General features: G+C 41.1%; 1 protein-coding gene across 1 annotated transcript; it reads right to left on the minus strand.

The window, feature by feature from the left end:
• Positions 1 to 638: 638 nt before the first annotated feature.
• On the minus strand, positions 639 to 20,624 carry CCDC80 (coiled-coil domain containing 80). Its single transcript, XM_063148298.1, has 8 exons — positions 19,956 to 20,624; positions 17,661 to 19,561; positions 13,385 to 13,541; positions 9,376 to 9,512; positions 8,595 to 8,743; positions 5,277 to 5,380; positions 3,623 to 3,703; positions 639 to 1,632 (listed from the first exon to the last, which is right to left on the minus strand). Exons 2-8 carry the CDS (start codon positions 19,551 to 19,553, stop codon positions 1,298 to 1,300), a joined length of 2,856 nt encoding a protein of 951 aa, XP_063004368.1. The 5' UTR covers positions 19,554 to 19,561; positions 19,956 to 20,624; the 3' UTR covers positions 639 to 1,297.
• Between the last annotated feature and the right edge of the window lie 1,249 nt (positions 20,625 to 21,873).

Below are 21,873 nucleotides of genomic sequence, written 5' to 3' on the forward strand. Positions count from 1 at the left end.
TGGTCGGGCACACCTTCAACCTCAGAAGTGACCAATATTCCATTATAAAAGCTGACATGATATCTTCACTTAAAGATATTCCATAATCTTTCTGCTGCATCTTTAATATTTAGAAATCTAACCCAAATGACTAGAAACAATGACTATGCATGGTTGAAACCATAGCTATGCAAGCAGTTCCTGACACTGGTTTCAGTAGGGTAGAGTGGTGCTACAGTTCCAATGCCCAAGGACATCAATGAGAAGGGAGAAAAAAAACCCATTTCTGAAAGTGTGGCAGAAATAGAGATGGTTTAGCAGATTAATTTAATCTCAAATACTTTTGTAAACATTTAATCCAGATCACTTTTGTAGGCAAGGGTATGAGCAGAAAAGGTAAAAGAAAATTTGAAATTTGGAGTAAGAGTTTAATTAAAAGCATTATTATAGAGAGCTAGTTACACCTCATGAAAAATATACTTGAATGAGATTTCTTTTTCTGATGAAAATAATGCATTTCAGATTTCTGTATTTCAGACAGTGCTAACTCTGGTTGGTATGTCCACTTAGCTCTCATTAACTTGGATTTATCAGTGAGGTGGGCAGGACCTAAAAGAACAGGGACCCCAACTGAAAGAATAAATAGCCATGCAGTAAGCTTTGTAGTTAAGAACTTTATATTGTATTGTATTGGAACAGGTTCTGCCATAGCCATAAGTCTTATTTTCATTCATAAAGTCAGCTAATTACAATGGTAATGCACTGTAGAAGGGATGTTGTCTTTTTAAACATGGTGTTTCAAAAAGATTTTATTACTGTTGTTGTTATTATTAAAGAGCATGCCCCATGTTCTTTCTTAAATTTTTCTTTTCTGGGAGAGAACCAAAATGTGGTTTTCTGTTTTTCTTCAAAAGCATAATGAAATCTCACTTTCCAATATTTTTTTTTCTTCCTTAGAAAAAGTAGTAAAAAGCACATTGTTGGACAATTGTAGTGCCCATGGGCTGGGGCTGTGGGATTCTTTTGTTTGGTTTTAATACAAACAGCACCTGCTTGATGGCCTTTGTTTATAAAGGTTTAAAAGTATAAAGGAGTCTTTATTGTTTAAAGCTTCAATGCTACTGGTTTGAATTGCTTCACTGTAAAGGCTTCTGCATTTTTTGAGAAGGCAAGTAACCAAAGTCCCTTGATTGAACAGCAGAGGAACGAGGCGTGGATATCTAGGTGGCCTGGGAAGATTTTCTGCAACTGGCCACCTATTGCTTGGATAGCTATTGGAAGACAGACATGGGGGCAGCCAGAGGCTAAGTCACTCTGTTCAGTATGGATATCCATGGTGGTGACGGTAGTCATCTTGGTAGCCTTCCTGGTAGCCCTGGTGGTAGCTGTGGTAGCCATAGCCACCATACTCATCATCGGGGCACTGCATGCCCAGTGACTGCTGGATTGTCATTTCCTGGCGCCGGAGCTGCATGGAATCAATCAGGTCATACACAATTGCCATAGACCACATGGGAGAAGGATACCAGGATTTGACATTGCCATCTTTCCCCACTAGAAGCATGGAGAAATATTCGGGGCTAATTTGGAAATAATTCCGAATGTCTTTCACTAAGTTAGCCGGGATGTCTTCTCGGTCTACAGTTGAGCTTCCTAGAAAGTGATCACATAAAATCAGCATTAATGTTTTGTTCAGGAGATGATGGTGATTTCTAGGTAAAAAAATTAGCAATGGGAGATAAGATACAGCCCAAGAGTTGGCAATATAAGATTCTTGTCATTTGCAAGTTCACATCCATTTCCTGTATCTGAAATGAAATTCCTTTGAACTAAGGATGTATTTTTAACAGCTTTTTAAATTTGAGTAAACTAACTTTTCCTTATTCTCTAGCTTGAAGCTACTGTAGTGTAATACATCTTTTTGTCACCCAAAATCCATTAATTTCTTTGATGTTTTTCAGCTTGGGTCACCAGTTTATGTATTGCAGAAGACATATGTGGAAAACAGTAACAATGAAAGAAATTAAAATAATTGAAGTGTGATAGAAGAATTGCAGGATATAGAGCCTCACTCTTGAAATGTCATGATATGTGCAGTATGGAATGTGGTAGATGTCATTTCCTCTTTAATGTATATGTTCTAGGGTAAATCTGGTGAACTCCAGGCTTTTAAGTGTGAAGTCTGTGTTGGGTAAATGAGTAGAAACTGTAAGACAGTAAGTAAAATAAGATCAGCGGGCACATATGTACATAGTTGGCTTGGCAGCAGGACTCTTAACACTGTGGCACCTTGCCTTACAGACTTGAAGTTCTCTGAAAGAGGTCAGCAAGCAGGTGGTTAAGAGTGGCCTGGCTGATAAAGGCTATGTGAATTTTCAGAAGGCTTCCAAAGGTCCAATGATAGCATCGTTGAAGCAGAGGCAAGGTAGGAGTGAATGTCAGTGTTACTGCAGGGATGCATAGGGATTAAAAGTTCACCTTTTTTCCCACACAAGAAATAAGAGGAATCAAACAAAGGTATAGGGGCCAAATAAAAGGTGCCTCTCTAGAAGCTCTCCCTGTAGAACACATGCTAGAAGTCAACATCAATTCAAGGAGAGGTTAGACAAAGATATGTTGATCTTAACAAATAGGAGCTATGAACAAGGTCATGAAGCCTCCAGTGAAAAATCAGTGGAGGCTGCAGAGTGTTGATGGAAGAAGTCTGACATCAGCCTTCTCTGTTTATTTTTTCCTCATACATAGATTTAATATTCCTGTGCTGTAGAAGGACTAGAATGCTTTAATGCACAGAATAAATAAGCTGCTTTCTCTTTGTTCCTCCACTGATGGAGGCAGTTGTTTGGATTAGGTAGCAGAGGAACCCACAGCATTTGACAATGATTAAGGATTCTCTTAAGGATCTACCTGGAAGAGTATGCTGGGATGCAAGTGGAGTACTAAAGAGAGCTTATAAGAAAGATGGAGAAAGACTTTTTACCAGGGCCCAGAGAATGAACAAGGGCTATTAATTTTACACAGAAACAGGGTAAATTCAGATTAGATATAAGGAAGAGGTTTTTTAGGATACAGGTGGTATGACCCAGGAGCAGGTTGCCCATGTGGATGTTCTGTCTCTGGAAGTGTTCAAGGATAGGTTGGATGGGGTTTTGAGGAACCTGATGAAGTGAAAGATGTCTCAGCCCATGGTAGGGGCTTGGAACTAGATTATCTTTAAGAGGTCCTGTCCCCTCCAAGCCATTCTATGAATATAAATGAGGGATCCATAGAGGAGAATCTGCTGAGTGTGTGTTCTATTAGCCCTGCAAACTCTTGAGCATGTAAACAGGCACAGACATTCCTGTCTTTGACAGCAAGGCTGGCAGAAGAGCATCCTGGGAAATTCAGGATTTCATTTCGCAGGAAATCAAAATGTGAGGTGAACCTCAGATATTTATGCTTTTCTTTCCTGAAGAACCTATAAAATATTTACCCCAGAAATGCCAAGAAAGCTTTTTGTTTTTGTGTCATCTTATTTCTTAAAAGAAACAAAACAGGAAAACAATCATACTCATTCCTCTAAAAGAATTACAGCAAAGAAGTACTCAGCACTGTAAAATGCCCTTCATAGGTAGTACTGAAGAAACTGTAAACAGTCACTTACCATTAATTGGATACAACTCTAAGACACCTCCAATGTCTTCTCCAACTCCCAGCAATTTGAGGATTGTTATGTGGCGCAGACCTGTGGAGGAAATAAAGGTTTTGGTTCAGACCAGATCTTTGGGCAGATTTCAGTTTAATCAGCCAGGTCTGTTCTTGCTATATTAGGGCCCAGTCTCAGCCAGCCCTCCAGGAGAATTACTGATTTCTATGGAGTCCCTGCCAGTCAAGTAATCTGTCTCAAACATAAGGATAAGCTGATGTGTTGAGTAAATGTGCTATCAGTTGCATACAGCTGTTCCAAGGACAGCAGCATGGTGATGTGATTCTGTAGCATATGGATACAAGCATCAGAATCACCAGTAAATTGCAGAGGCCATTCTTCAACTCCAGGATCTTCCTACACTGTTTTCTTGACTAGTAAAGCTTTTACTTATCATACACACAGCAAAAAATTATTTAGAAGCAACATAATCTATGCCAGTTAAACTCTGAATGACTACAGGGAATAGCTTATGACAGATACTTCTTCCATTTGTTCTGCACAGAGGCTTGGACTCTGTTACCTCTGCTTTGAAGAAAGACCTTAGGGACAGCAGGAACTGTTCATGTAACATGAGTCAGTACAATCTAAAAAATCTTTGATGTAACTGCTTTTATTACTTGGAGGTAAGATGCTTGGAAACATACCACTCAGTTAAAAGTGCTTAGTTGATAAGTGCTTTAGAAGCTCACTGGATTATGTTCAAGCTACCAAAGGGTGGGGATACTCAAATGTTTTGACTACATTTTATTCTTCAGAAAGCATTTTGCAGTGGCCCATGTTGCAGTTTACGTCGGTACTTTCCGAATGAGGTGATGCTGATGCTCTGAACGTAAGCCAGGTGATTATGAGTTAACAATCATACTGTGCAGATCTCCCTTCTGGCGCAATTGAAATGCATTGAAATAGCAGCTGTTCAAAGGGACCTGTTTTGTTCTGTTGAAGGACTTGAGTCCAGACCCTGTATGATGTGTGCATTGCTAGGGACTTAAGGAGTAATTCTCTCTGCACTTTGTGGCATGAAGACAGACGAGTACCTCTGGGTTTTCCCCTTAGTTGTCTCCTGGAGGAGCCCTTCTCTCTCCACTGACTATGTAGGTGGACCTTAAGTACCTAGTTATGGGTCTGGGAGGGCCTTTATTGGATTGAAAAGGATTCTGTTAATATTCTTACAGATTTTGGCAATGAAGCAGTAAGGAAAAGAAAAAAACCTTGGTGTCCATGCATTTCCCTGATGCCTGGCCTAGTTTGCAGTTGGATTTTAAAGGATCTGCCCTTACCAAAGCATTTTCCTTGTCAAGTTGTGCAGTACCAAAACAACTATTAGTCTCCTGAAGTACAAGCCAGAAGAGAAGGTTTGGAGTGCTAGTATTTTCTGGTACATGAGTTTAATGTTTCAAAAATGATTCCAGGGAATCCTTTGTTTAGCTGTCTTAGCCACTAGTGTGCTGTACTACCTGCTTAACATAACCTTCCATTTGGATCTGGAGGAAGGTTTTCAGTTGTCAGACTTCAGACTGTTCAGGTTCAAACTTGAGCAAAGGAACCGTGGTGACATCACCAAGGAAGGATGCGGTTTGGGGGAGCAAGAATATAATTCCTTCTGACTCACCAAAATTGCAGGCTTGTCCACTGAGAGCAGCAAGCTGCTGGGAATAAGCCCAGTCTTCATCACTGGGAGCAGAGATCACCACCAGGCGCCTTCTCCATCGGAACCTGAAAAGAGAGTGTGGCCAGGCATGGTCATGACATGTGACTCAAGTCCTCTCAGTGTTTCTGTTTTCTGTAGGCTGATGTATGTCAAATCTCTTACAACTTCTAAGTAACAGCTGGATGGGAAATCTTCCCAGCTCTGTCCATCACTTGGAGAGGATAAAGTTTTGTTTGAATTTTACAGCTTGTTTTGAACTTTACCCGTCCAAAACTTTCAAAGAAACACCTGCAGTGCTGCTGCTTCACCAAACAAGCACTGCAAAGTTTATGATCTTTGCTCAAAGCCCTTCATAGTTCCAGCAGTGCTGAGAAGTGTATATTCAAGAGAGAAGGATTCCTGTGGAATTCCTCACTAGACATTTAGCTTTTACATCATTCACCACTGCTGGAACTGCACAGTTATTTTGCAGTCCAAGAGCTGTCTGAGAATTAGGGTGGATCTTCATTTCAGACATAACTCATACTTCTGTGTAAATAATCACTGACCTCTTTTTTCTTTCCTGCACCACATTTGCTCAAAATACCTTCAACATGGCTCTAAATCTAAACTTGTTTGTAAATGTGTGGTTGTGTCAGCCCATGGCTGTATAGGGCATGCATGGAGCAGTAAGTAAGATAGATCTTGGAATCCTGCTTTAATAGGGACTGCACCATCTACCCAAGATTTTGCATAAGGATCTCCTTTCTTTCCTGTCAAGGAAAGGCAGTGCCATAGGGACACTTAAAATTTTTAAAAATTCTAACCTCTAGAGGTTTTTAATACTCTCTCAACAACTTGTTTTTGTTTTTTAAATATAAGTACTTCTTCGCTTAACCTAAATAAATCAGATTTATAGGAATTTGCAAAGCTGCAGAGATATTTTTACAGCAGGAAATGATCTTTTAAATGGATGCAGATGTTACTCTGTTATAATAATAGCCTGCTTTTCTGCTGTACCATGTGAAGATCTCAAAATGAAGGCTAATGCAAAGAGTCAATTCTGCTTCACTTAAGAGAAGCTGAAGATAAGGTGGGACTTGCTCAAAGTCAGAGAAGAAGTTGTTAGAAGAGCAGGGCATACTGATGTTTTTTTACAACTATAAAAGTAAATCCTTGAAAAGCAAACCTCAATTTTCATCTTTCTCAGGAGGAACAGCAAAGAAACATGAATGTGTATGTGCAGTTAAGTGAATAGGAATGAGAGTCATTAAGGATCACATATGTGATATGAAGAAAAGGAGGGAAATTTTGTGTCATTGTTCTGCAAATTGCGAACAAAATAATATTTGTGCTATTTTGTATAGAAAAGCCCCTGGTTACCTATGAACAATGAGTGAGAATGTGGCCATTGGATCATATTTTGCCTAGGGAAAACCTGCAAGTCACTTTAAGATACTTCTATATTTCTTTTTGGTTCTGTGTTTTTGTTTTTTTTTTTTTTAATATCTCATTTGGAGTTACACAGTTACACGGAGCTGAAAAGTGTTGAAAGCCATTCAAGCTGTTTATTCCCCTACCCCAGGAGCACTTGGTGTGCTCATCTGGGACTACATCTTAGATATGAATTCAGTTGGTCCTTCACAGCTGTTAGTTCATCAACACTAATGTACAGATTTCTGCTTTATTTCTGACATCAGAAGTCATGGACCAATACTCCTGACAAATCTGCCAGACCCATCCCTTTGTGGATCCTTTCTTCCTCCTCCACCTTTTTGCATCCTGTTCTCATGTGTGAGCCTGGAGAGCAGCACAGCCATTGTCTAGATCTAAGAGGGAGACTTGCCCCCAAACTTAAGGTTTTCCTCCTTCTACATGGCTTTTAAGCATTACTCAAGCTGGTTCTGGCTCTCGTGGTCTCCTTTCACACCAGGCAGGTTTGTAAGAACAAGCTCTGGAAGGAGTAACACCAGGGAGATGATGCCAGGGCTCTTGTTCAACTGGGAACATGATACGGGACAGAGCTGGAATTAATTTTACTGGGAATCTGACCAGTTAATGTAGCTAGAGAAGTCCACCCAATATTTAAAGCCTGATGCTTGTTTCACAGACAACAAATGCATTCTGTGCAGCAGCAGTTCTGTTTATAGATGCAACATTCTGCCTTTTTCGTGCCCAGTTTTTTAATGTGTGTTTATTACTAGAGCTGTTTCCAAGCAAAGAAGGATTTGGGGCCTGTCCCTTTCCAGTATACTAGATCTTTCTTGTGCTGATCAGCTGTTTCCAAACTGTGGTTCTTCTTGGTGGTCTCAAGGATGAATCACTGGGACCTAAACAGGAGGTGGTGAAGTGGGTGGGGTGGATCTTGTTAAAAGTTCTCTTTCTGTTGAAATGGCCATTGAATTTTAAAATGTTTATGAACCAACAACTTATTCATTTACTTGTTGCTCCTTTCCTCCTTGTCATAGTCTATCATGCTGCCTCACTAATTTTAAAGCTTATTTTTAAAGCTTATTTTTAAATTAAGTGTATTGCCATGCATTCTCATAGTAGGTGACGAGGATGCAGTTGTAACAGGTAAGGTCTAGAATGATGGGTAGCCCTAATTTCATGTCAACTATCCTGTGGGCTGTAACTGCACAGCTCTTCTATGGGTCTGAATGCCCACAGTCCAGATACATTTATTGCCTGGAATTTAGGTCTCAGGGTAGAGATGCATGTAGAGATTGCAGAAACAAAATTGTCTTTCTGTAGAAGGTCTCTGACATTTTGCAAAAAACATCTGCAAGACCTTTAATAATATGCATGACTAATACTGGCAAAGACAAACTGTTATCTCAAGCAGGATAAGAAATAAGTTATAGAGAATTAATTACTGATTTGAACTACATGGGAGGGATTAGAATGGAATTAACGAGATTGGGATGGTTGATGATCAAAACACATAAACACTGTGCTTCCTACATTCAAAACACGGAGCTAACATCTGTGAATTAATCCTTATTTGTTCTTCTAATACAAATCAGTTTTATTAACTCTATGTCATGATGGGGAAACTGAGGCCCTGAAAATCAGTGTCCAAGGAAGATGTAGTTTGTCAGGAAGCATGCTTCCTGTCTTTCAGCCTTCTACACAAGACTACATTCAGCTCTGGCTGCATCTCCGTATTTGTTTAACATTGTAAATATTGTGAAATCTATATTTTAAAATTCCAGAAATAGTTTCATGAGTATTTTTCTGGTAATAATAATTAGTAGATAATTAGTGGAACTAGCAGTAGATAAGAACAGAAGCCAATACCTGGATAAGAAGCTCTCAAGGGATTGTTTCTTATCTTCTTTGCAGACAATGCCCTCTTTTTTCTGTCTTTCCATGTCTTTAATTCGTGATTGGAAGGTGTCAATCAAATCAAACACAGACTTCATTGCTATGGGTACTTCATAGTATTGCTGTTAAGAAAAAAAACCAAGACAGGTGGGTGGAAAGATGCTCCTATTAACAGTCTTTCTGCATGTATCACAGCACTGTAGGACATTTGGAGATCCAAGTATTCTAATTTGCACACAGGCAACAGGGCCTAAAACAGATCAGAAACTAGGAAATATAATTGTTTTTGCAGTCAGACTGCCCTTTGGAAGTGTTATATTTTCAGTATTTGCCCAAAGTGATAAAGCCAGGACCTTGCAGTTGTTATATCCTTTTGTAAGGCCATTCAAGTAGAGGATTGTCTTTATGTAATGTGCTGTCATCCTGTTGAGCAGCCAAACTGTGTGTTTTAGAATGCCAGGTACTACATTAAAAGCCTGTCAGGTGTGAGGAGGTTCTGTTCCTCATCATTCCACCAGAAACACACAATTCCTGAGATCCCCTAAGTGCAGAAAATGAAGATAGCTACCTAAGTTCTGAAAATTTCGCTGTTTGTTCTTTTGCTTGTCCTTGAGCAAAAACCAGATCCTGCATCAGTATCTGATGTGCCTCACAGGCAAGTGAAGTGTAATTTCCTAAATTTTTCAATTTTTTTCATATGTTTCCAATGCATTTTCTTTCAAAAGAGCTGAGTTCAAAGAGTTGAAACCCTCACCTTGACCTTCATGTCAGTGTCTGTCAACACCATGAAGAAATCATTGTAGGTCATCCCATACTCTTTCCTCAACTCACTGATGAGCTGCTGGTCCACAAGATCTTCATCTTCTATCACTTTCATGGGCTTTTCATTATCTTAATGTGAGGCAAAGGAGAAATAAAAATAGTCATGGAATCACACAGCACTCTGCCTTTAATTTTGCCTTATAAGAAAAGGGAAAATTCATTTCTCAGAAGATCTCTTCCTGCTGCATATTCAATGTATTATAAACCATATGTGTGAACTTTTCATTCATATGACTTTTAACTGTCTAGTTTTCCATCCCAATAGTCTTTGAAAATCAGATGATCCTAGGACTCATGCACTTCAGTATTTATCATTTGTACATTCTTTTGAGAAATCTTGCTTTTTCCTGGAAAGATCTTTGAGATTTTTTCAATATGCTCATACATGTATATGCATGTACTAATCATTTTACGAGCTCCTGAAATGTAGCCACTTCTGTAATTGAAAATAGAAATTTTGACTATGTGCACCATGTGCAAATGAAACAGCATAGGTCATTTGGGTCAGTAAAATATAGCTAGAACAGCTTGAGGTAGGCCAGGAAAGTAGAGTTAACCTTACCAATCTTAAAAATTTACATGCAGTGACTATAAGAAACCAGAAACTGTTACACATGTCTTGAATGCTGCAGTGCTGGCAGCACACCTCTTTAGATACCCCACTTTGGCACTCTTCCTCCTTCTGCTTGCTGATTCTAGCAGCCTGACAGGCAAAAAGTTAGTTTTGGCAATGACTTGCACCTACTCAGTGGTCCACTCTAAGAAAACATTCTGAAACAATGAGAAAAAGACTTCTGAAGACAGAGATTTGAAGACAAGCCTGTGGAGCTACTGAGGTTCCTTACATCCTGTGCAACCAGGGTGCATTGCAGTCAGCTCCTGAAAGTCTCCGTGTCCTCAGCACAGCTCCATACAACTGCAGCAGTGCTGAAACAAGCCTCCATAATTGTAAGCCTGGAAATCTAAGGACAGGCTAAACCACACACCAAGTGAAATGTTACCTGGGCACCAAGAGCTTGCTAACCTGCCTATGCCCTGTGACACCACTATGAATATTATATTCATCTCCTCACTTAGAAATCTCAGCCATGGCTTAAGCAACCTGCCTGAAGTCAGAGACACGGCAGGTCATCAAGAGATGGAATACAGAGTTACAACTTTTCAGTCCCTTGGTCCATAATTATTTGTCAGCAAATAGAGATGTGATTAATTGATCCACAAGAACACGAAAGATTTTAGTCATTATACAGCAAAGCATTTAAAATTGTTTTCTAAACATACAGGGCTTTAAAGGAGCATACTGATCTGATTCAAATTTTGCAGTAGATCCATCCTGTGTAGTGTATAGACTGAATGAAACTTCTGAATTAAAATTTTGGGAAAATGTCTGAATTAGAATCTGATCTTTAGATTTCACATCTTGAGCCCACTGCTTACAAAAAAAAAAAAAAAAAAAGAAAGCCAAGCCAGAAAATATTAAAATTTGGTTATAGTTATCATGCTATATATCTAATTTATATGAGTTTTCATTGTTATATGTACCTCAGTTCACAGTTTTATGAAGACTTAACAAGCAATGCTATTAGCTTTTGATTGGATGTATTGCAAGATGTGCTAATTGGTTATCCACTTCATAAATATATCTAAATGTGCTTGATGAGTGAGATTTATGTATTACTAGTGGCAAGTATGACCATTAAAACTTAGACTAAAAGTTCATGTTTAAAAGCAAAGACTATCTCATTGGCCTAGATGGAGATGGAAAAATGCAAAAGTTGTTATTGTGAAATGTGATGGAAAACAGCTAAGGTACAGGAGTAACTTAGACCAACTGACCTATGGCACCTTTCTGCTTTAAACTCTAGGTATCAATATGAAGTTTATTAGCTCTTTAGAATTTTCTTTTTAGGAGATTTTCTTTCAAAACATACAATGAGAGGAAGAATATTAAATTACAGAGTGATACACAAAATTCTGTATCAAGGAAAAAATAATACCACAAAGGCTGACCTGCCTTTCCAACTTGGAAACTATTTCTGTGGAGAAAAAGGAAGTTAATCTAGTTGCTTCTTTCCTTCCAAGTCACTGCTTGTCCCTGACACCCTCCTCATAGAGGACTTCTGGGATTTGCATGAAGATCCACCAGAGCTGAGACTGTGCTACTACCTGCAAAGTCCTTACTCTCTTTGCTTTTTCTCTGAAAGAATGGATAAACATTTCTCCATACATCTTTGGCAGCTAGACAGGCTGGGAAGATGATTTATCTCTAGAAATGATTCCAATGAGGTTACAAAGCAGGTGGTTTTAGCAGTGCAGTGGCCTGATAGATTAGATGCTTGCTTTGATTGTAGGACGGGTAGCCAGGGGCCGATGTTTAGTTGATTAAAGCCCTGTTTCTCACGGGGAAAAGAAACCACATTTGCTACCTTGGTCTGAAGAGAGGACCTCTGCAGTGACACTCAGCTTTTGTGTCATTCCAGTGGGAAAGTGGGAAATATTCCCTGGTATCAGTGTGAGCTAATCTCAACCAGTGTCACTGAGGTCTTTCATTGACCACTTCTAAATGTGTTTGAAATTTCAAGTGAAAAATCTTTTCTGTTGACTTTTCTGTTATTGTCTTTTGTATTTCAGTCCCAAGACGCAGCACTCCTAGTAGACCTCATCATGCTGGGTGCTCAAGCTTCTCACTACAGAAACATACTGTGTACAAAATGTTTCTTAGGAGCTTTTGCTGCCTCTGATGCTCACAGAGAATGAGCCTTGAAGAGGCCATACAAACAGGAAGGGTAGAGGAGAAAGGGAGGTAGAACAGAAAGATATTTGTATTATTTATTCGTATTGCATTTATTGCTATAAAGCTCAGGATTTGGTGTTTTGGACAAAATTGTAAGATGAACTTCATGTAAGGTTTAACCTATACCCTTCTAAAGCTCCTGTTTTTCTTCAACAATTCCTCATATGAGAACTCAGCTGTTATATACTCTTATGTGGTTTGGGGAAAGTTTGGATGTAGGTCAAGGCTGAAAGAATATAGTCTGTGTCAGAGTGAATGTCTGAATATTAGCCAGACTAGAGCTAACTATAATCCTAAACAGTCCACTGACAGGCAGATGGATCTAGGTACACAAAACGTGACCTTGAGTAACCTTGGCCTGATGTGGCAAATCCTGTACTGCTCCAGATTTGTCAAGGAGGTGCACAAATGGACAGTCTGGCAGGATTTGTGACTCAGTGTCACTCAGAGACACAAGGCTAGATCCTTTCCCTCTGAGAGTAGCAGAGGCACAGCTGGAAGCCAGACATAAATCTGTGATCTTCTGGCCATTTCTGTGCCAGACCTGAAACACCCTGCAGCTGGTCAAGTCCCGAGCTTTCTGTTCCATCACACATTTTTCCCAAAGTTTGGTAAAACCAGATGAACTTTGAGGGGAAAGATGTGGTGGACTTGTAAGCAAAATTAGAAGCTTTTATTCTATTTGGAGTATAGAATTGTTGAATATTTGTATTTCTTTGGCTTCATCCAGCAAAGCACTCACAGTGGTGTTAACCTTTAGATTCAGAAAGAAATGAGATGATTCAATGATTCAAGAGATACCTAAGCTTAAGTGCTTTGCTGGACTGCAACCTGAAGTCTTTGTCCAGCCACTGTTGTTACAAAAGGACAGGTTTTCACTGGTTTGATGGGTACTTCCCCAGGACATGAACACTGACAGCAGTTGTTTCAAAGCTACCTAAGAGAGATGGATGCCCAGTGTCACCTGTCTACATGGAAAATCTGAATGTGTGTGAAGAAGGTGGCACTAAATATATCTAGATGAACTACTTTTCAGGTCCTGCATAATCTAGATTTTGACGCTGGGGGTCAAAAGCTGGGGTGATTTTTCCCATTGCTGTCTGTATTGTGCCCATGAGATGGAAGGAAAGTATTAAAAGGAAAAAACCTAGCTGGAAGTGGTCAATTTTCATGCTGCTGTTGTTCATGGTGCCGAAAATCGTGATGACTGAGATCTTCCTGGTTGCCATCTTGCAGAAGCTCTCCAGATACTCATCTCGCTGCTGGACGTACATGGTGTTGTCCGCCTTGGGGGTTGTGATCAGCTGGTTGGTGGCAGAGACAAAACAGTTTGTTTAGTATAAGGAATGAAGCAGGTGATTATTTAGCTGAAGGAGAACCAGTGGCAGTCTGCAAGGTGGGCTTTCTTTCCCATAAAGCTGTTATTTATTTCTGTTTGGAGTGTACCCTCATGCCCAGGCCTGACCCAAAGCCATTCAGTCAGCTGCAGGAAAACTTTTGGAAGCAGGTACAGCTGGTTGCAATTGCACGAGCTCCTCTGCTGCTTCTACCACAATGCTGGTAGAAGAAATATCATGATATTTTACAAAAAGCCACATACTCTCCTTTTATCCCTTGCTCTGTTAGGCCCACCAGGTCTCCCTCACAGCCTTCAGTGGTGCTCTGACCCACTCACAGCAGCTGCTCTGCCCTCATCCCCCAGTCCAGGCAGGGCTCCCGTGCCTGTTTTGACTGCCAAGGGGTGAGTACAATTAGGGCTACATGAGTACTCATGTAATTGATGGCCATCTAGCATGACCTTGAGTTCTTGCTAAGGCCCCTGTGACTTCATTTGAAAATAACTGATTTTGCTTTTCTTTGTTCTAAGCTACTTTGATGTCTTATGGGACTTACACTTGCACAAAGGCACAGCTGTGGGCAAAAAGGAAGATGAACAATTACAACAACAGAAGTATAAAAAGCTCTACATTCTACAGTGCTTACTTCAAAGCCTTTAAGGATTGCAAAGATTTAATTTTAAAAAAATTTAGAGCATACAACTCAGATCCTTATCAGTGACGGAGATGAAAATATTCCAGGGAAGGGGTGCGCATAACAACATTCAGTCATCCTACGCAGTAGTTTCCAGCAGAAGATTGCTAGGAATAATGCAACTCTAGCACTGTAATGATTCTAACTGGCAGCAGTGAACTGCAATCAAACACCTGCCACTGATCCCCCAAATACAAAGGGAGCTGGAATATAGACTCAAGTTTTATGATTTAAGGTCACAAATAATCACCAAAATCCTTCAAATACAAATTTATGCTTTAACCTGTAACAGGAGTAATAATTTTCTGGCTGCCTTCTGAAGTTTGTTGGGCCTGAAGGCTAATTTTTACTGTACACTCATTACAAATCCAGTTCAATGTAAAAACATTTCTAGGCTTATAAAATCTGCCTCTCATTTATGCAAAGACCCCTGGCATGACTACAGCTTTGGGACATGAAGGTGAATGAGAGTGATAGATAGAAAGGGGATTTTGTTTCAGGGTTACAGTATGTAAAACATTGCTTTTAAAATTCATACAAAAAAGCTTCAAATAAAAAAAAAGGATTATGAGAAGGGTTTGAGGACTGAGATGAAAAACAGACCATTGGTTTATATTGTCTCCTCCTTCTTTTGGAGGTCATAAGCTGGAATGCAGAGTCAAGCCTGAATCTGATCTGCTTCATCAAACCTTGTAGAACAAAGCAGATTTCCAACCAAAGTTTTGTGCCAGGTCTGTTTTAACCCAGGCTGTTTGTTCACTGTCTCTATCAACAGAATCACAGGATGGTTTGGGTGAGAAGGGACCTTCAAGATCATCTTGTTCCAACCCTTCTGCCATGGGCAGGGACACCTTCTTCTAGACCAGGTTGCTCAAAGCCCCATCCAGCCTGGCCTTGGACACTTACTGGGATAGAACATCCCCAACTCTCACTCTCCATCTTTTTTATAAGCTCTCTTTAGGTACTGTAAGGCTCCTATAAGGTCTCCCTGGAGCTTTTTCTTCTCCAGGGTGAACAACCCCCACTCTTTCACCCTGTTTCCGAAGGAGAGGTGCTCCAGTCCTCTGGTTATCTTCCCATTCCTCATTTGCATGCGTGCATGTGTGTGGGTGGGTGTGCATATGTGTTTATGTGCATGTGGGTATATATGGAGTGTTACAAAAAAACTGTCAGCTTGCATTTCGTCAACACAGAGAAATAAACAAAAAACCCAAACTCACAAGGCCAAAATTTCTAAACATTTGTAAGACTGCAACAAAACCTCCACCATAGAGAGGTGAGGCTGTTGGACTAAAAACCCGTACAGTTTTTTCAATTTCTGCACTTGGGACCTATATTTGTCATTAATTGAACTTAACCCAGAATAGATTTCAAAGTCCCAGATGTTTGAAATTCACACAGAAATCTGAAATTGTTAATGACGTAGAGCTTAAAACCCCATGTCCTTCTTAAAAGATGTTTGGAACAGCACTGAAACAATGTCCTCGGAAGCCAGTCTGAAAGAGAAAAGTACAGCAAAGCAATGGGGATCAACTTGGGTAGAGCTGCTTCTACAGAAATGTGGGCTAATTTTCTAGAGAGGGAGTTTAAGGACTCATGAATGACAGAGTTAATTGTAAGGATTGTTCCCCTAAGGGAACTGAAGAGTTTGATTGGAAGGAATGCAAATAGGCATGTGTGGGGATTCAAAGAAACTTGAGAAATTCTTTGTTTTCCACATGGCAATGAGAAAATAGAGTTTAGCCATTGTTTTTACTAATAACCAAACCAAACCTATTCTTCAGGGAGCTTCAGAGTAGGCAGGTTGAGGATGTAATTAGATTCAGGAAAAGTAAGGTGCGGCATGGCATAATCATTTGTCTTCGGTGAGTTCTGGCCTGATAACCTGAGATTGTGCAACTCTTTTCTCAGATATCCAGCTGTGAGGTGGCCCAGTATCAGAAGGTTCACATTTCAGACAATCCTTTAAGTTGCCAGGACTGTGGTGGTCTGACATCTGTGAGATATACTTTTGGCTCTTTTATTTTCAACTTTGTGTATATTTGTCCTGATGCTACCTATATTCTTGGAAACCACAACATTGAGATCAAATTTCAAGGATCCCAACTTCTACAGAGAGAAACTTCTATAGTTTCTCTCTCTGAGCTTTCGTTTTGGCTAAATATTAGTAAACAAGTAACTAATAGGCATTATTTGCAAAATTCAGTCAAGTTGAATTTTTTCAAACATATGGCTTTTTTCAACTTCTATGCTAGCTCTGCACATTCCCTACACCTTGAAGAATGGGGATGTGGAGAAGAAAGTTGCCTTGTTTTCAGGCCCATGAATCATCAACAGAATGAATCATTACATTCCAACGGTTGAAATATTAACTTGGCATCTTAGCTTGGCACCTTAACTATTTGTACTGGAATATGGAGCATGAAAGTCAAAGGCATTTGTGACAATGTCTATTGGACAATAACTGTGAAACAGACCAGCTTGCAGCAGGATAATTGCAAGAAACCAGCTCCCACAATAATATTTTTAAAGAAATGTTTTCCAAAGTGTACCCTTCAGGATATGTGTCATCTGCCAGAAAAAACATTTGTACTACAACTAAAACCGTTTCCTGTCCCAGGTGAAGTGGTTTTTATAAGTAGTTGGAAAAACATACAGTGCTATGAAACCTGGGGACGAGTAACTCCAGACCATGCTGAAGTTCTCAGGCTTGAAAACTTACTGGAATGTTACAGTTTAATACAAACAGCAAGAGAAAAACCCCAACCAAAATAAAGTTTGCACAGGATCTCTGAAGATGTCTTGGAGATCTGAATGCCAAATTCCCATCAGATCGTAATCCCAAATTCCCCATCCCTCAGGGCACCTGATCACACGCCTTTGTGCATATCCTCAGTCAGATGGGCACTAGTATTGCCAAGCCAACTGGCTTGCTTCCAGCTTTGGGACACCAGCACCAAGACAAAGCAGGTGTGCCAGCTGGCAGGACATGCAGAGCACTGAAATGTGGTAACTTTGGCAAGCACCCCAAGGTGATGAATGGATGTAATCCACACTGGAACCTCATTTTATTGATCTTAATGATACAGATCCTGACACCTACATATCCACTGGAAGCAAGATAATCTGATGGCTGTACGGTGGCTCATGGAAGTGGCTGGGAACAGATTTTATCCTAATGTCTGGGTGACTGATTCTTATACTGCATGTAAGATTTCCAATAGAAGGCTTTTGAAAACAATAATTTAGGTCTACAAATTTTACCTCTAAAGACAAAAGCACCAGAAAAGAGTACTGGAAGCCCACTTTAAGCTTATAGTTCCACATACTCCTACTACGAGGGAGATAAGACTTTATTTAGGTAATAAAATTCAGATTAATTAATTACTTACAATGAGTCTCCTCTTGCCTTCAAAATATTCCAGGAGGTTAGTTGCTGATTTCCTGGGAGGCCGTAGGAAAGTCTTCTTGTTGGACTTGGGGAAATCCTCATTCTCAGTCCTGCTTCCTTTCTTCTTCTTACTGCGGTCTTTGTCCTGCTTGCTCTTTTTTTCAGCTTTGACCTTCTTGGACTGCTTCTCACTCTTCTGCTGTTTGTCAGGTCTGTCCTTCTTCTTCTTCTTCTCAGGTTTATCCATTCGGTCATGCTTCTTCGATTCTTTTCCTTTCTTTTGGGGAATATTTCCTGCTGCAAACTGTTCCTCTAAATGGGAACTAGCAGGCTTGCTCTGGTCATATTTATCTTCATACTCGTTACTGAGTATCTTTTCTTGAGTCATCTTTTTTGGTGGTTTAGTCTTAGTTGGTTTATGTTGCCCAGGTGTGACATTCAGGTCCCTGTGGTTAAAGTCCTTTCTATCAGTTCTATTATCTTTAAATCTACCCACACTTGCCTTTGTGTAGTGCACTGAGGGAGGTGTTGGGGGTTCCGTGAAGCTGTCGTAGCGGGCAGCCTTGTTTGGCTTCCGTGTGGCTGCCGGTGGTTTCTCTTGGGGGCCACGCTGCCGGTCCCTGCGGTTTGTTCTCCACAAAGGAGAGTAGAAGTGCTCAGAGGCTGTGACTCGTGGCGTGGTGGCATCAGGGGCTACTGGCAGCCTGTGGTACTCTGTGGTGGAATGTGACTTCGTGGTCCAGGTCCTCTGTGTGCTGGGGAGGGGTGTAGTTGTTGTTGTAGACCGGCTGGCTGTTGTCACTGCGTGGGTGGTAGCACGAGTAGTTGTGGTGGTGGGAGGGAGGGTAGTGGTCTTTACTGTGGGCAGAGGAGTGGCCACTGTGGTTGTCATTGGTTTCCTCACTGTTTTGGTCCTTGTTGGCTGATTATTGGTCTTCCTCGGATCCTCCTTCTTTGCTGACACCTGGACATGTTCACTGCCAGGGGTAGGCTGCACGGTGCCCCCATTATTGCCTTCCTCAACCACTTGCCCCTCCACCCCAGCTGCTTTGCATGTCTGGATGAAACCCTTCTGCCTCATCTTCTCAATTTTTCTGATGGGGTTCTGATCAATTACTTCGTACATGGCCTCTAGCCTGACTGGATAAGGATACCTTTCCTCCGTTTGCAGGGTTTTCTTCAACAGTACCATGCCAAATTTCCCTTTCTCCAGTTTCAGAAAGCTCATGAGCTTAGGGATGAGGGCAGGATCCAGTGGCTGTTCCAGAATTTTTCCTTCATTGGTTATCCTTCTAACTTTTCCCCCTTCTTCCCCTTCTTCATGGAATAACACAATCTGCTGGATGTGCCTCTCAGCCAATTCACAGTAAACATCATTTTTCAGCAGGCTCATCATGAGCCGGTAGTAGCCCTCAGAGGCATGGGGGGCAGAAATGACCCACACCCGATTTTTCCCTGCAAAGCTGGCCAGGACATTTGGAGAACTTGACCCTGAGGGGAAACGTACCCCTCGTGACTGGGTGGTAGAGGATATCCCTTCATCCTTAATCATCTCAGACTTGGGGTATTTGGCTGCAGCTGTGAGTTTCTGTACCAATCTCACTCTGGTCCCTGTGCCCCTGGCCTGGGAGCGTGCTTCCCCTTGCAGGAGATTGGTGGGTGGCTGTGGAGGTGCTGAGGAATCCCTCTTGGTAACAGGGTGTCGAGGACTTGGGCTTGAATTCTTCAGGGATGCTCCAGACCTTCTCAGAAGGCTGCTTGAAGCCCTGTAAGCCAGGGGCACTTTCCGAACCCCATGGCTCCCCCTTTCCACTAGCCTCTCTGTCCTCTCAGAGCCACACACTAACCATGCTGCCCACAGCAGGGCTAAGCTGAGAGCTGGCCTCGAGTTCATTGTGCAATCTGTGTTGGGGGGGGGGGGGGGGGGGGGGAGAAGGAGAAAAATTAGATGTTAACAGTATGATGATGTCTTGCACAAGTGATTAAAACTGCAAAGCACAGGCTGGTTATTTAGTGTGATTTTTAAGTGCTTAATTAAACCTCAGTCCTGCCCTAGTGGCTTTGTAAGTTTTACAGTTATTTTTGGGAAAAACACAGAATGGATCTCTTTAGGAAAAAATGAGATCATCCTTCTGTAACACGATACTGTCTATCTAAAACGACACCGGGATCTGCATCCTTCTCTCTCTCTCACTCCCTGTTTCTCTCACACTCTCACTGTACACACATGCAAAGACACACAGAGGAAGGGTCCCGGACAGAGAGCAGAAAGACAAGAATTTGACTTGAAACTTACACTCTCAGGGAAGTTCCCCTGCCAGAGACGAGTTCTCACGTCTTTTTCCTTTAAAAGGAGACCAGTGCCATACAGCTTTACTGTTGTTCAGTGATTTATCTTTGCGCAGCCCAACAGGTCGCAGAGCCTGTTGTGTGTCTTTTAACTTTCTTCTTCACCTTCTTGACAGGCGGGATGAGGTTAGCGGAAATTTCCTTTGTGATCTCTGCTTCTCCATTTACCTGCAGGTCTGGATTTTTGCTGTACCGGTTACCCACACAGGCAGCGATTTCATTTAAGAAAAGTGAACTTCTGGTTGCTCCGAGTCCCTCTCTTTTAAACTTCCCAAACCTCCTTCCCACTCCTTGCTTCCTCAGTCCCTTTCAGCTCCTTTGTTTCCAGAGAGGAAAGCACCAGCACTAATGTATTTTCCAGGCTGAAGGAAAACACAGGAATGTGATGCTGAAAAAAAACAACAGCGGACGCTTCCCTTTCCACTTTCTCCACGCTTTGACAAAAGCAAATTGTAAAACACTCGTCTTTTTTTTTCTTCTTGGCTGGCCGCGGTCCCAGGAATGTCAGGGCAACCCCAGCCCTGCTCCGAAGCAGCCTCAGACAACGGTGGCCACTGGAAATGGGGGAAACTTCACTCAGGATTTAACAGCTCAGCAGAACCCGCCTCCTCCCCACTCTGACACAGCGAGGGAGGGAGGAGGAGGAAGGCTCTGGGGGCTGAAACACTGCACAGCATCACAGAGCACTTCAGAGAGGGTGACTCCAACCTTAACTCTTTCCTTCACTCTCCCGTGTTTCATCCCAGCTCTCCCGTGTTCGCCGACCTCAGCTTTTTCTTTCCTCCCACCAAATGGACACTGTCTGGATAAAAAAGTATGTTTCTCCATCAGTCTCAATAACAGCTCTGGTGTTTAAGAATTATTATGTTAAATCTCATTATTTCTGCCTTGTCTTTCCCCTTTCCTTGTTTTTATGGCTTTCTGGGAGTTTCTCAGTGAAATCCAATTTTTCTCCACTTTCCAACCACTTTCTCTTTCAGGTCCTCATGTATGTCAGTATATTCTTTCCTCAAACATCACATGGGCATGACTGTTTGTTAATTTATAGTTTTTAAAGAGACCGGGTTGTTTACTGTTGTGCTAAAATTAGAGTCATATCTATTTCCTATGAATATGCACAAGCAGTGGAAAAAAAAGAAGAGAAAAGGTACAAAAATACCTATAGAGACAAGGGTAAAGGCAGGGTCATGTCCTTTGCTCTCCCTTCATGGTCTAAATGACACCATTCTATTGAGCTGACGTAAACTGGCACAGTTTTGCTGGCAACACCTGGTCTTTAGCTGATTCACACTGGCTTCAGTGTGCTGAGCACCCTCAGTGTAAAACCAGTTAATTGTAGTTGATGGGTAACACCTAAAAATATCCAACACCTTAATACTATTTTGTTTTCCAAGATTTTGCTTATTGATAGGGATGCTGTTACATGTCTGTGATAACACACTGGATTTGATCTCAGTTATATTGTCTGGAGGTGAAGGTGCACCTTCTACTTTCCTTTAAATTAATGTTTCATAGAAAAAAACCTTTCCTTTCTTTCCATCTTTTTTTTTTTTTTAATTTTCAAATGCACTGATAAACATTAGTAGTGGTTTTGCTAATATGCATTCAGTTTGTGTTTTGTGGCAAATGATTTGCCCTGGAGGTAGGGGAGAATGCTGAATGTCTGTGCTCATATTTACACGAGGGCAAAAATTCTCAGCCTTTCCCAAAACATCACATCCTACATTCACTGGGAGGTAAGGTGACTGTACCTCTCACAAGAATCACAAAACTGGAGTTCTGTGGAATAGAGGTGGTTAACATTTTCCACTTAAATTGGTGTCAAGCCTGCCGGTTTATTTATCATGACAAGGGAAAAATGTCAT

Source organism: Melospiza melodia, chromosome 2 (genome assembly GCF_035770615.1).
Source record: "Melospiza melodia melodia isolate bMelMel2 chromosome 2, bMelMel2.pri, whole genome shotgun sequence".
NCBI classification, from domain to species: Eukaryota; Metazoa; Chordata; class Aves; order Passeriformes; family Passerellidae; genus Melospiza; species Melospiza melodia.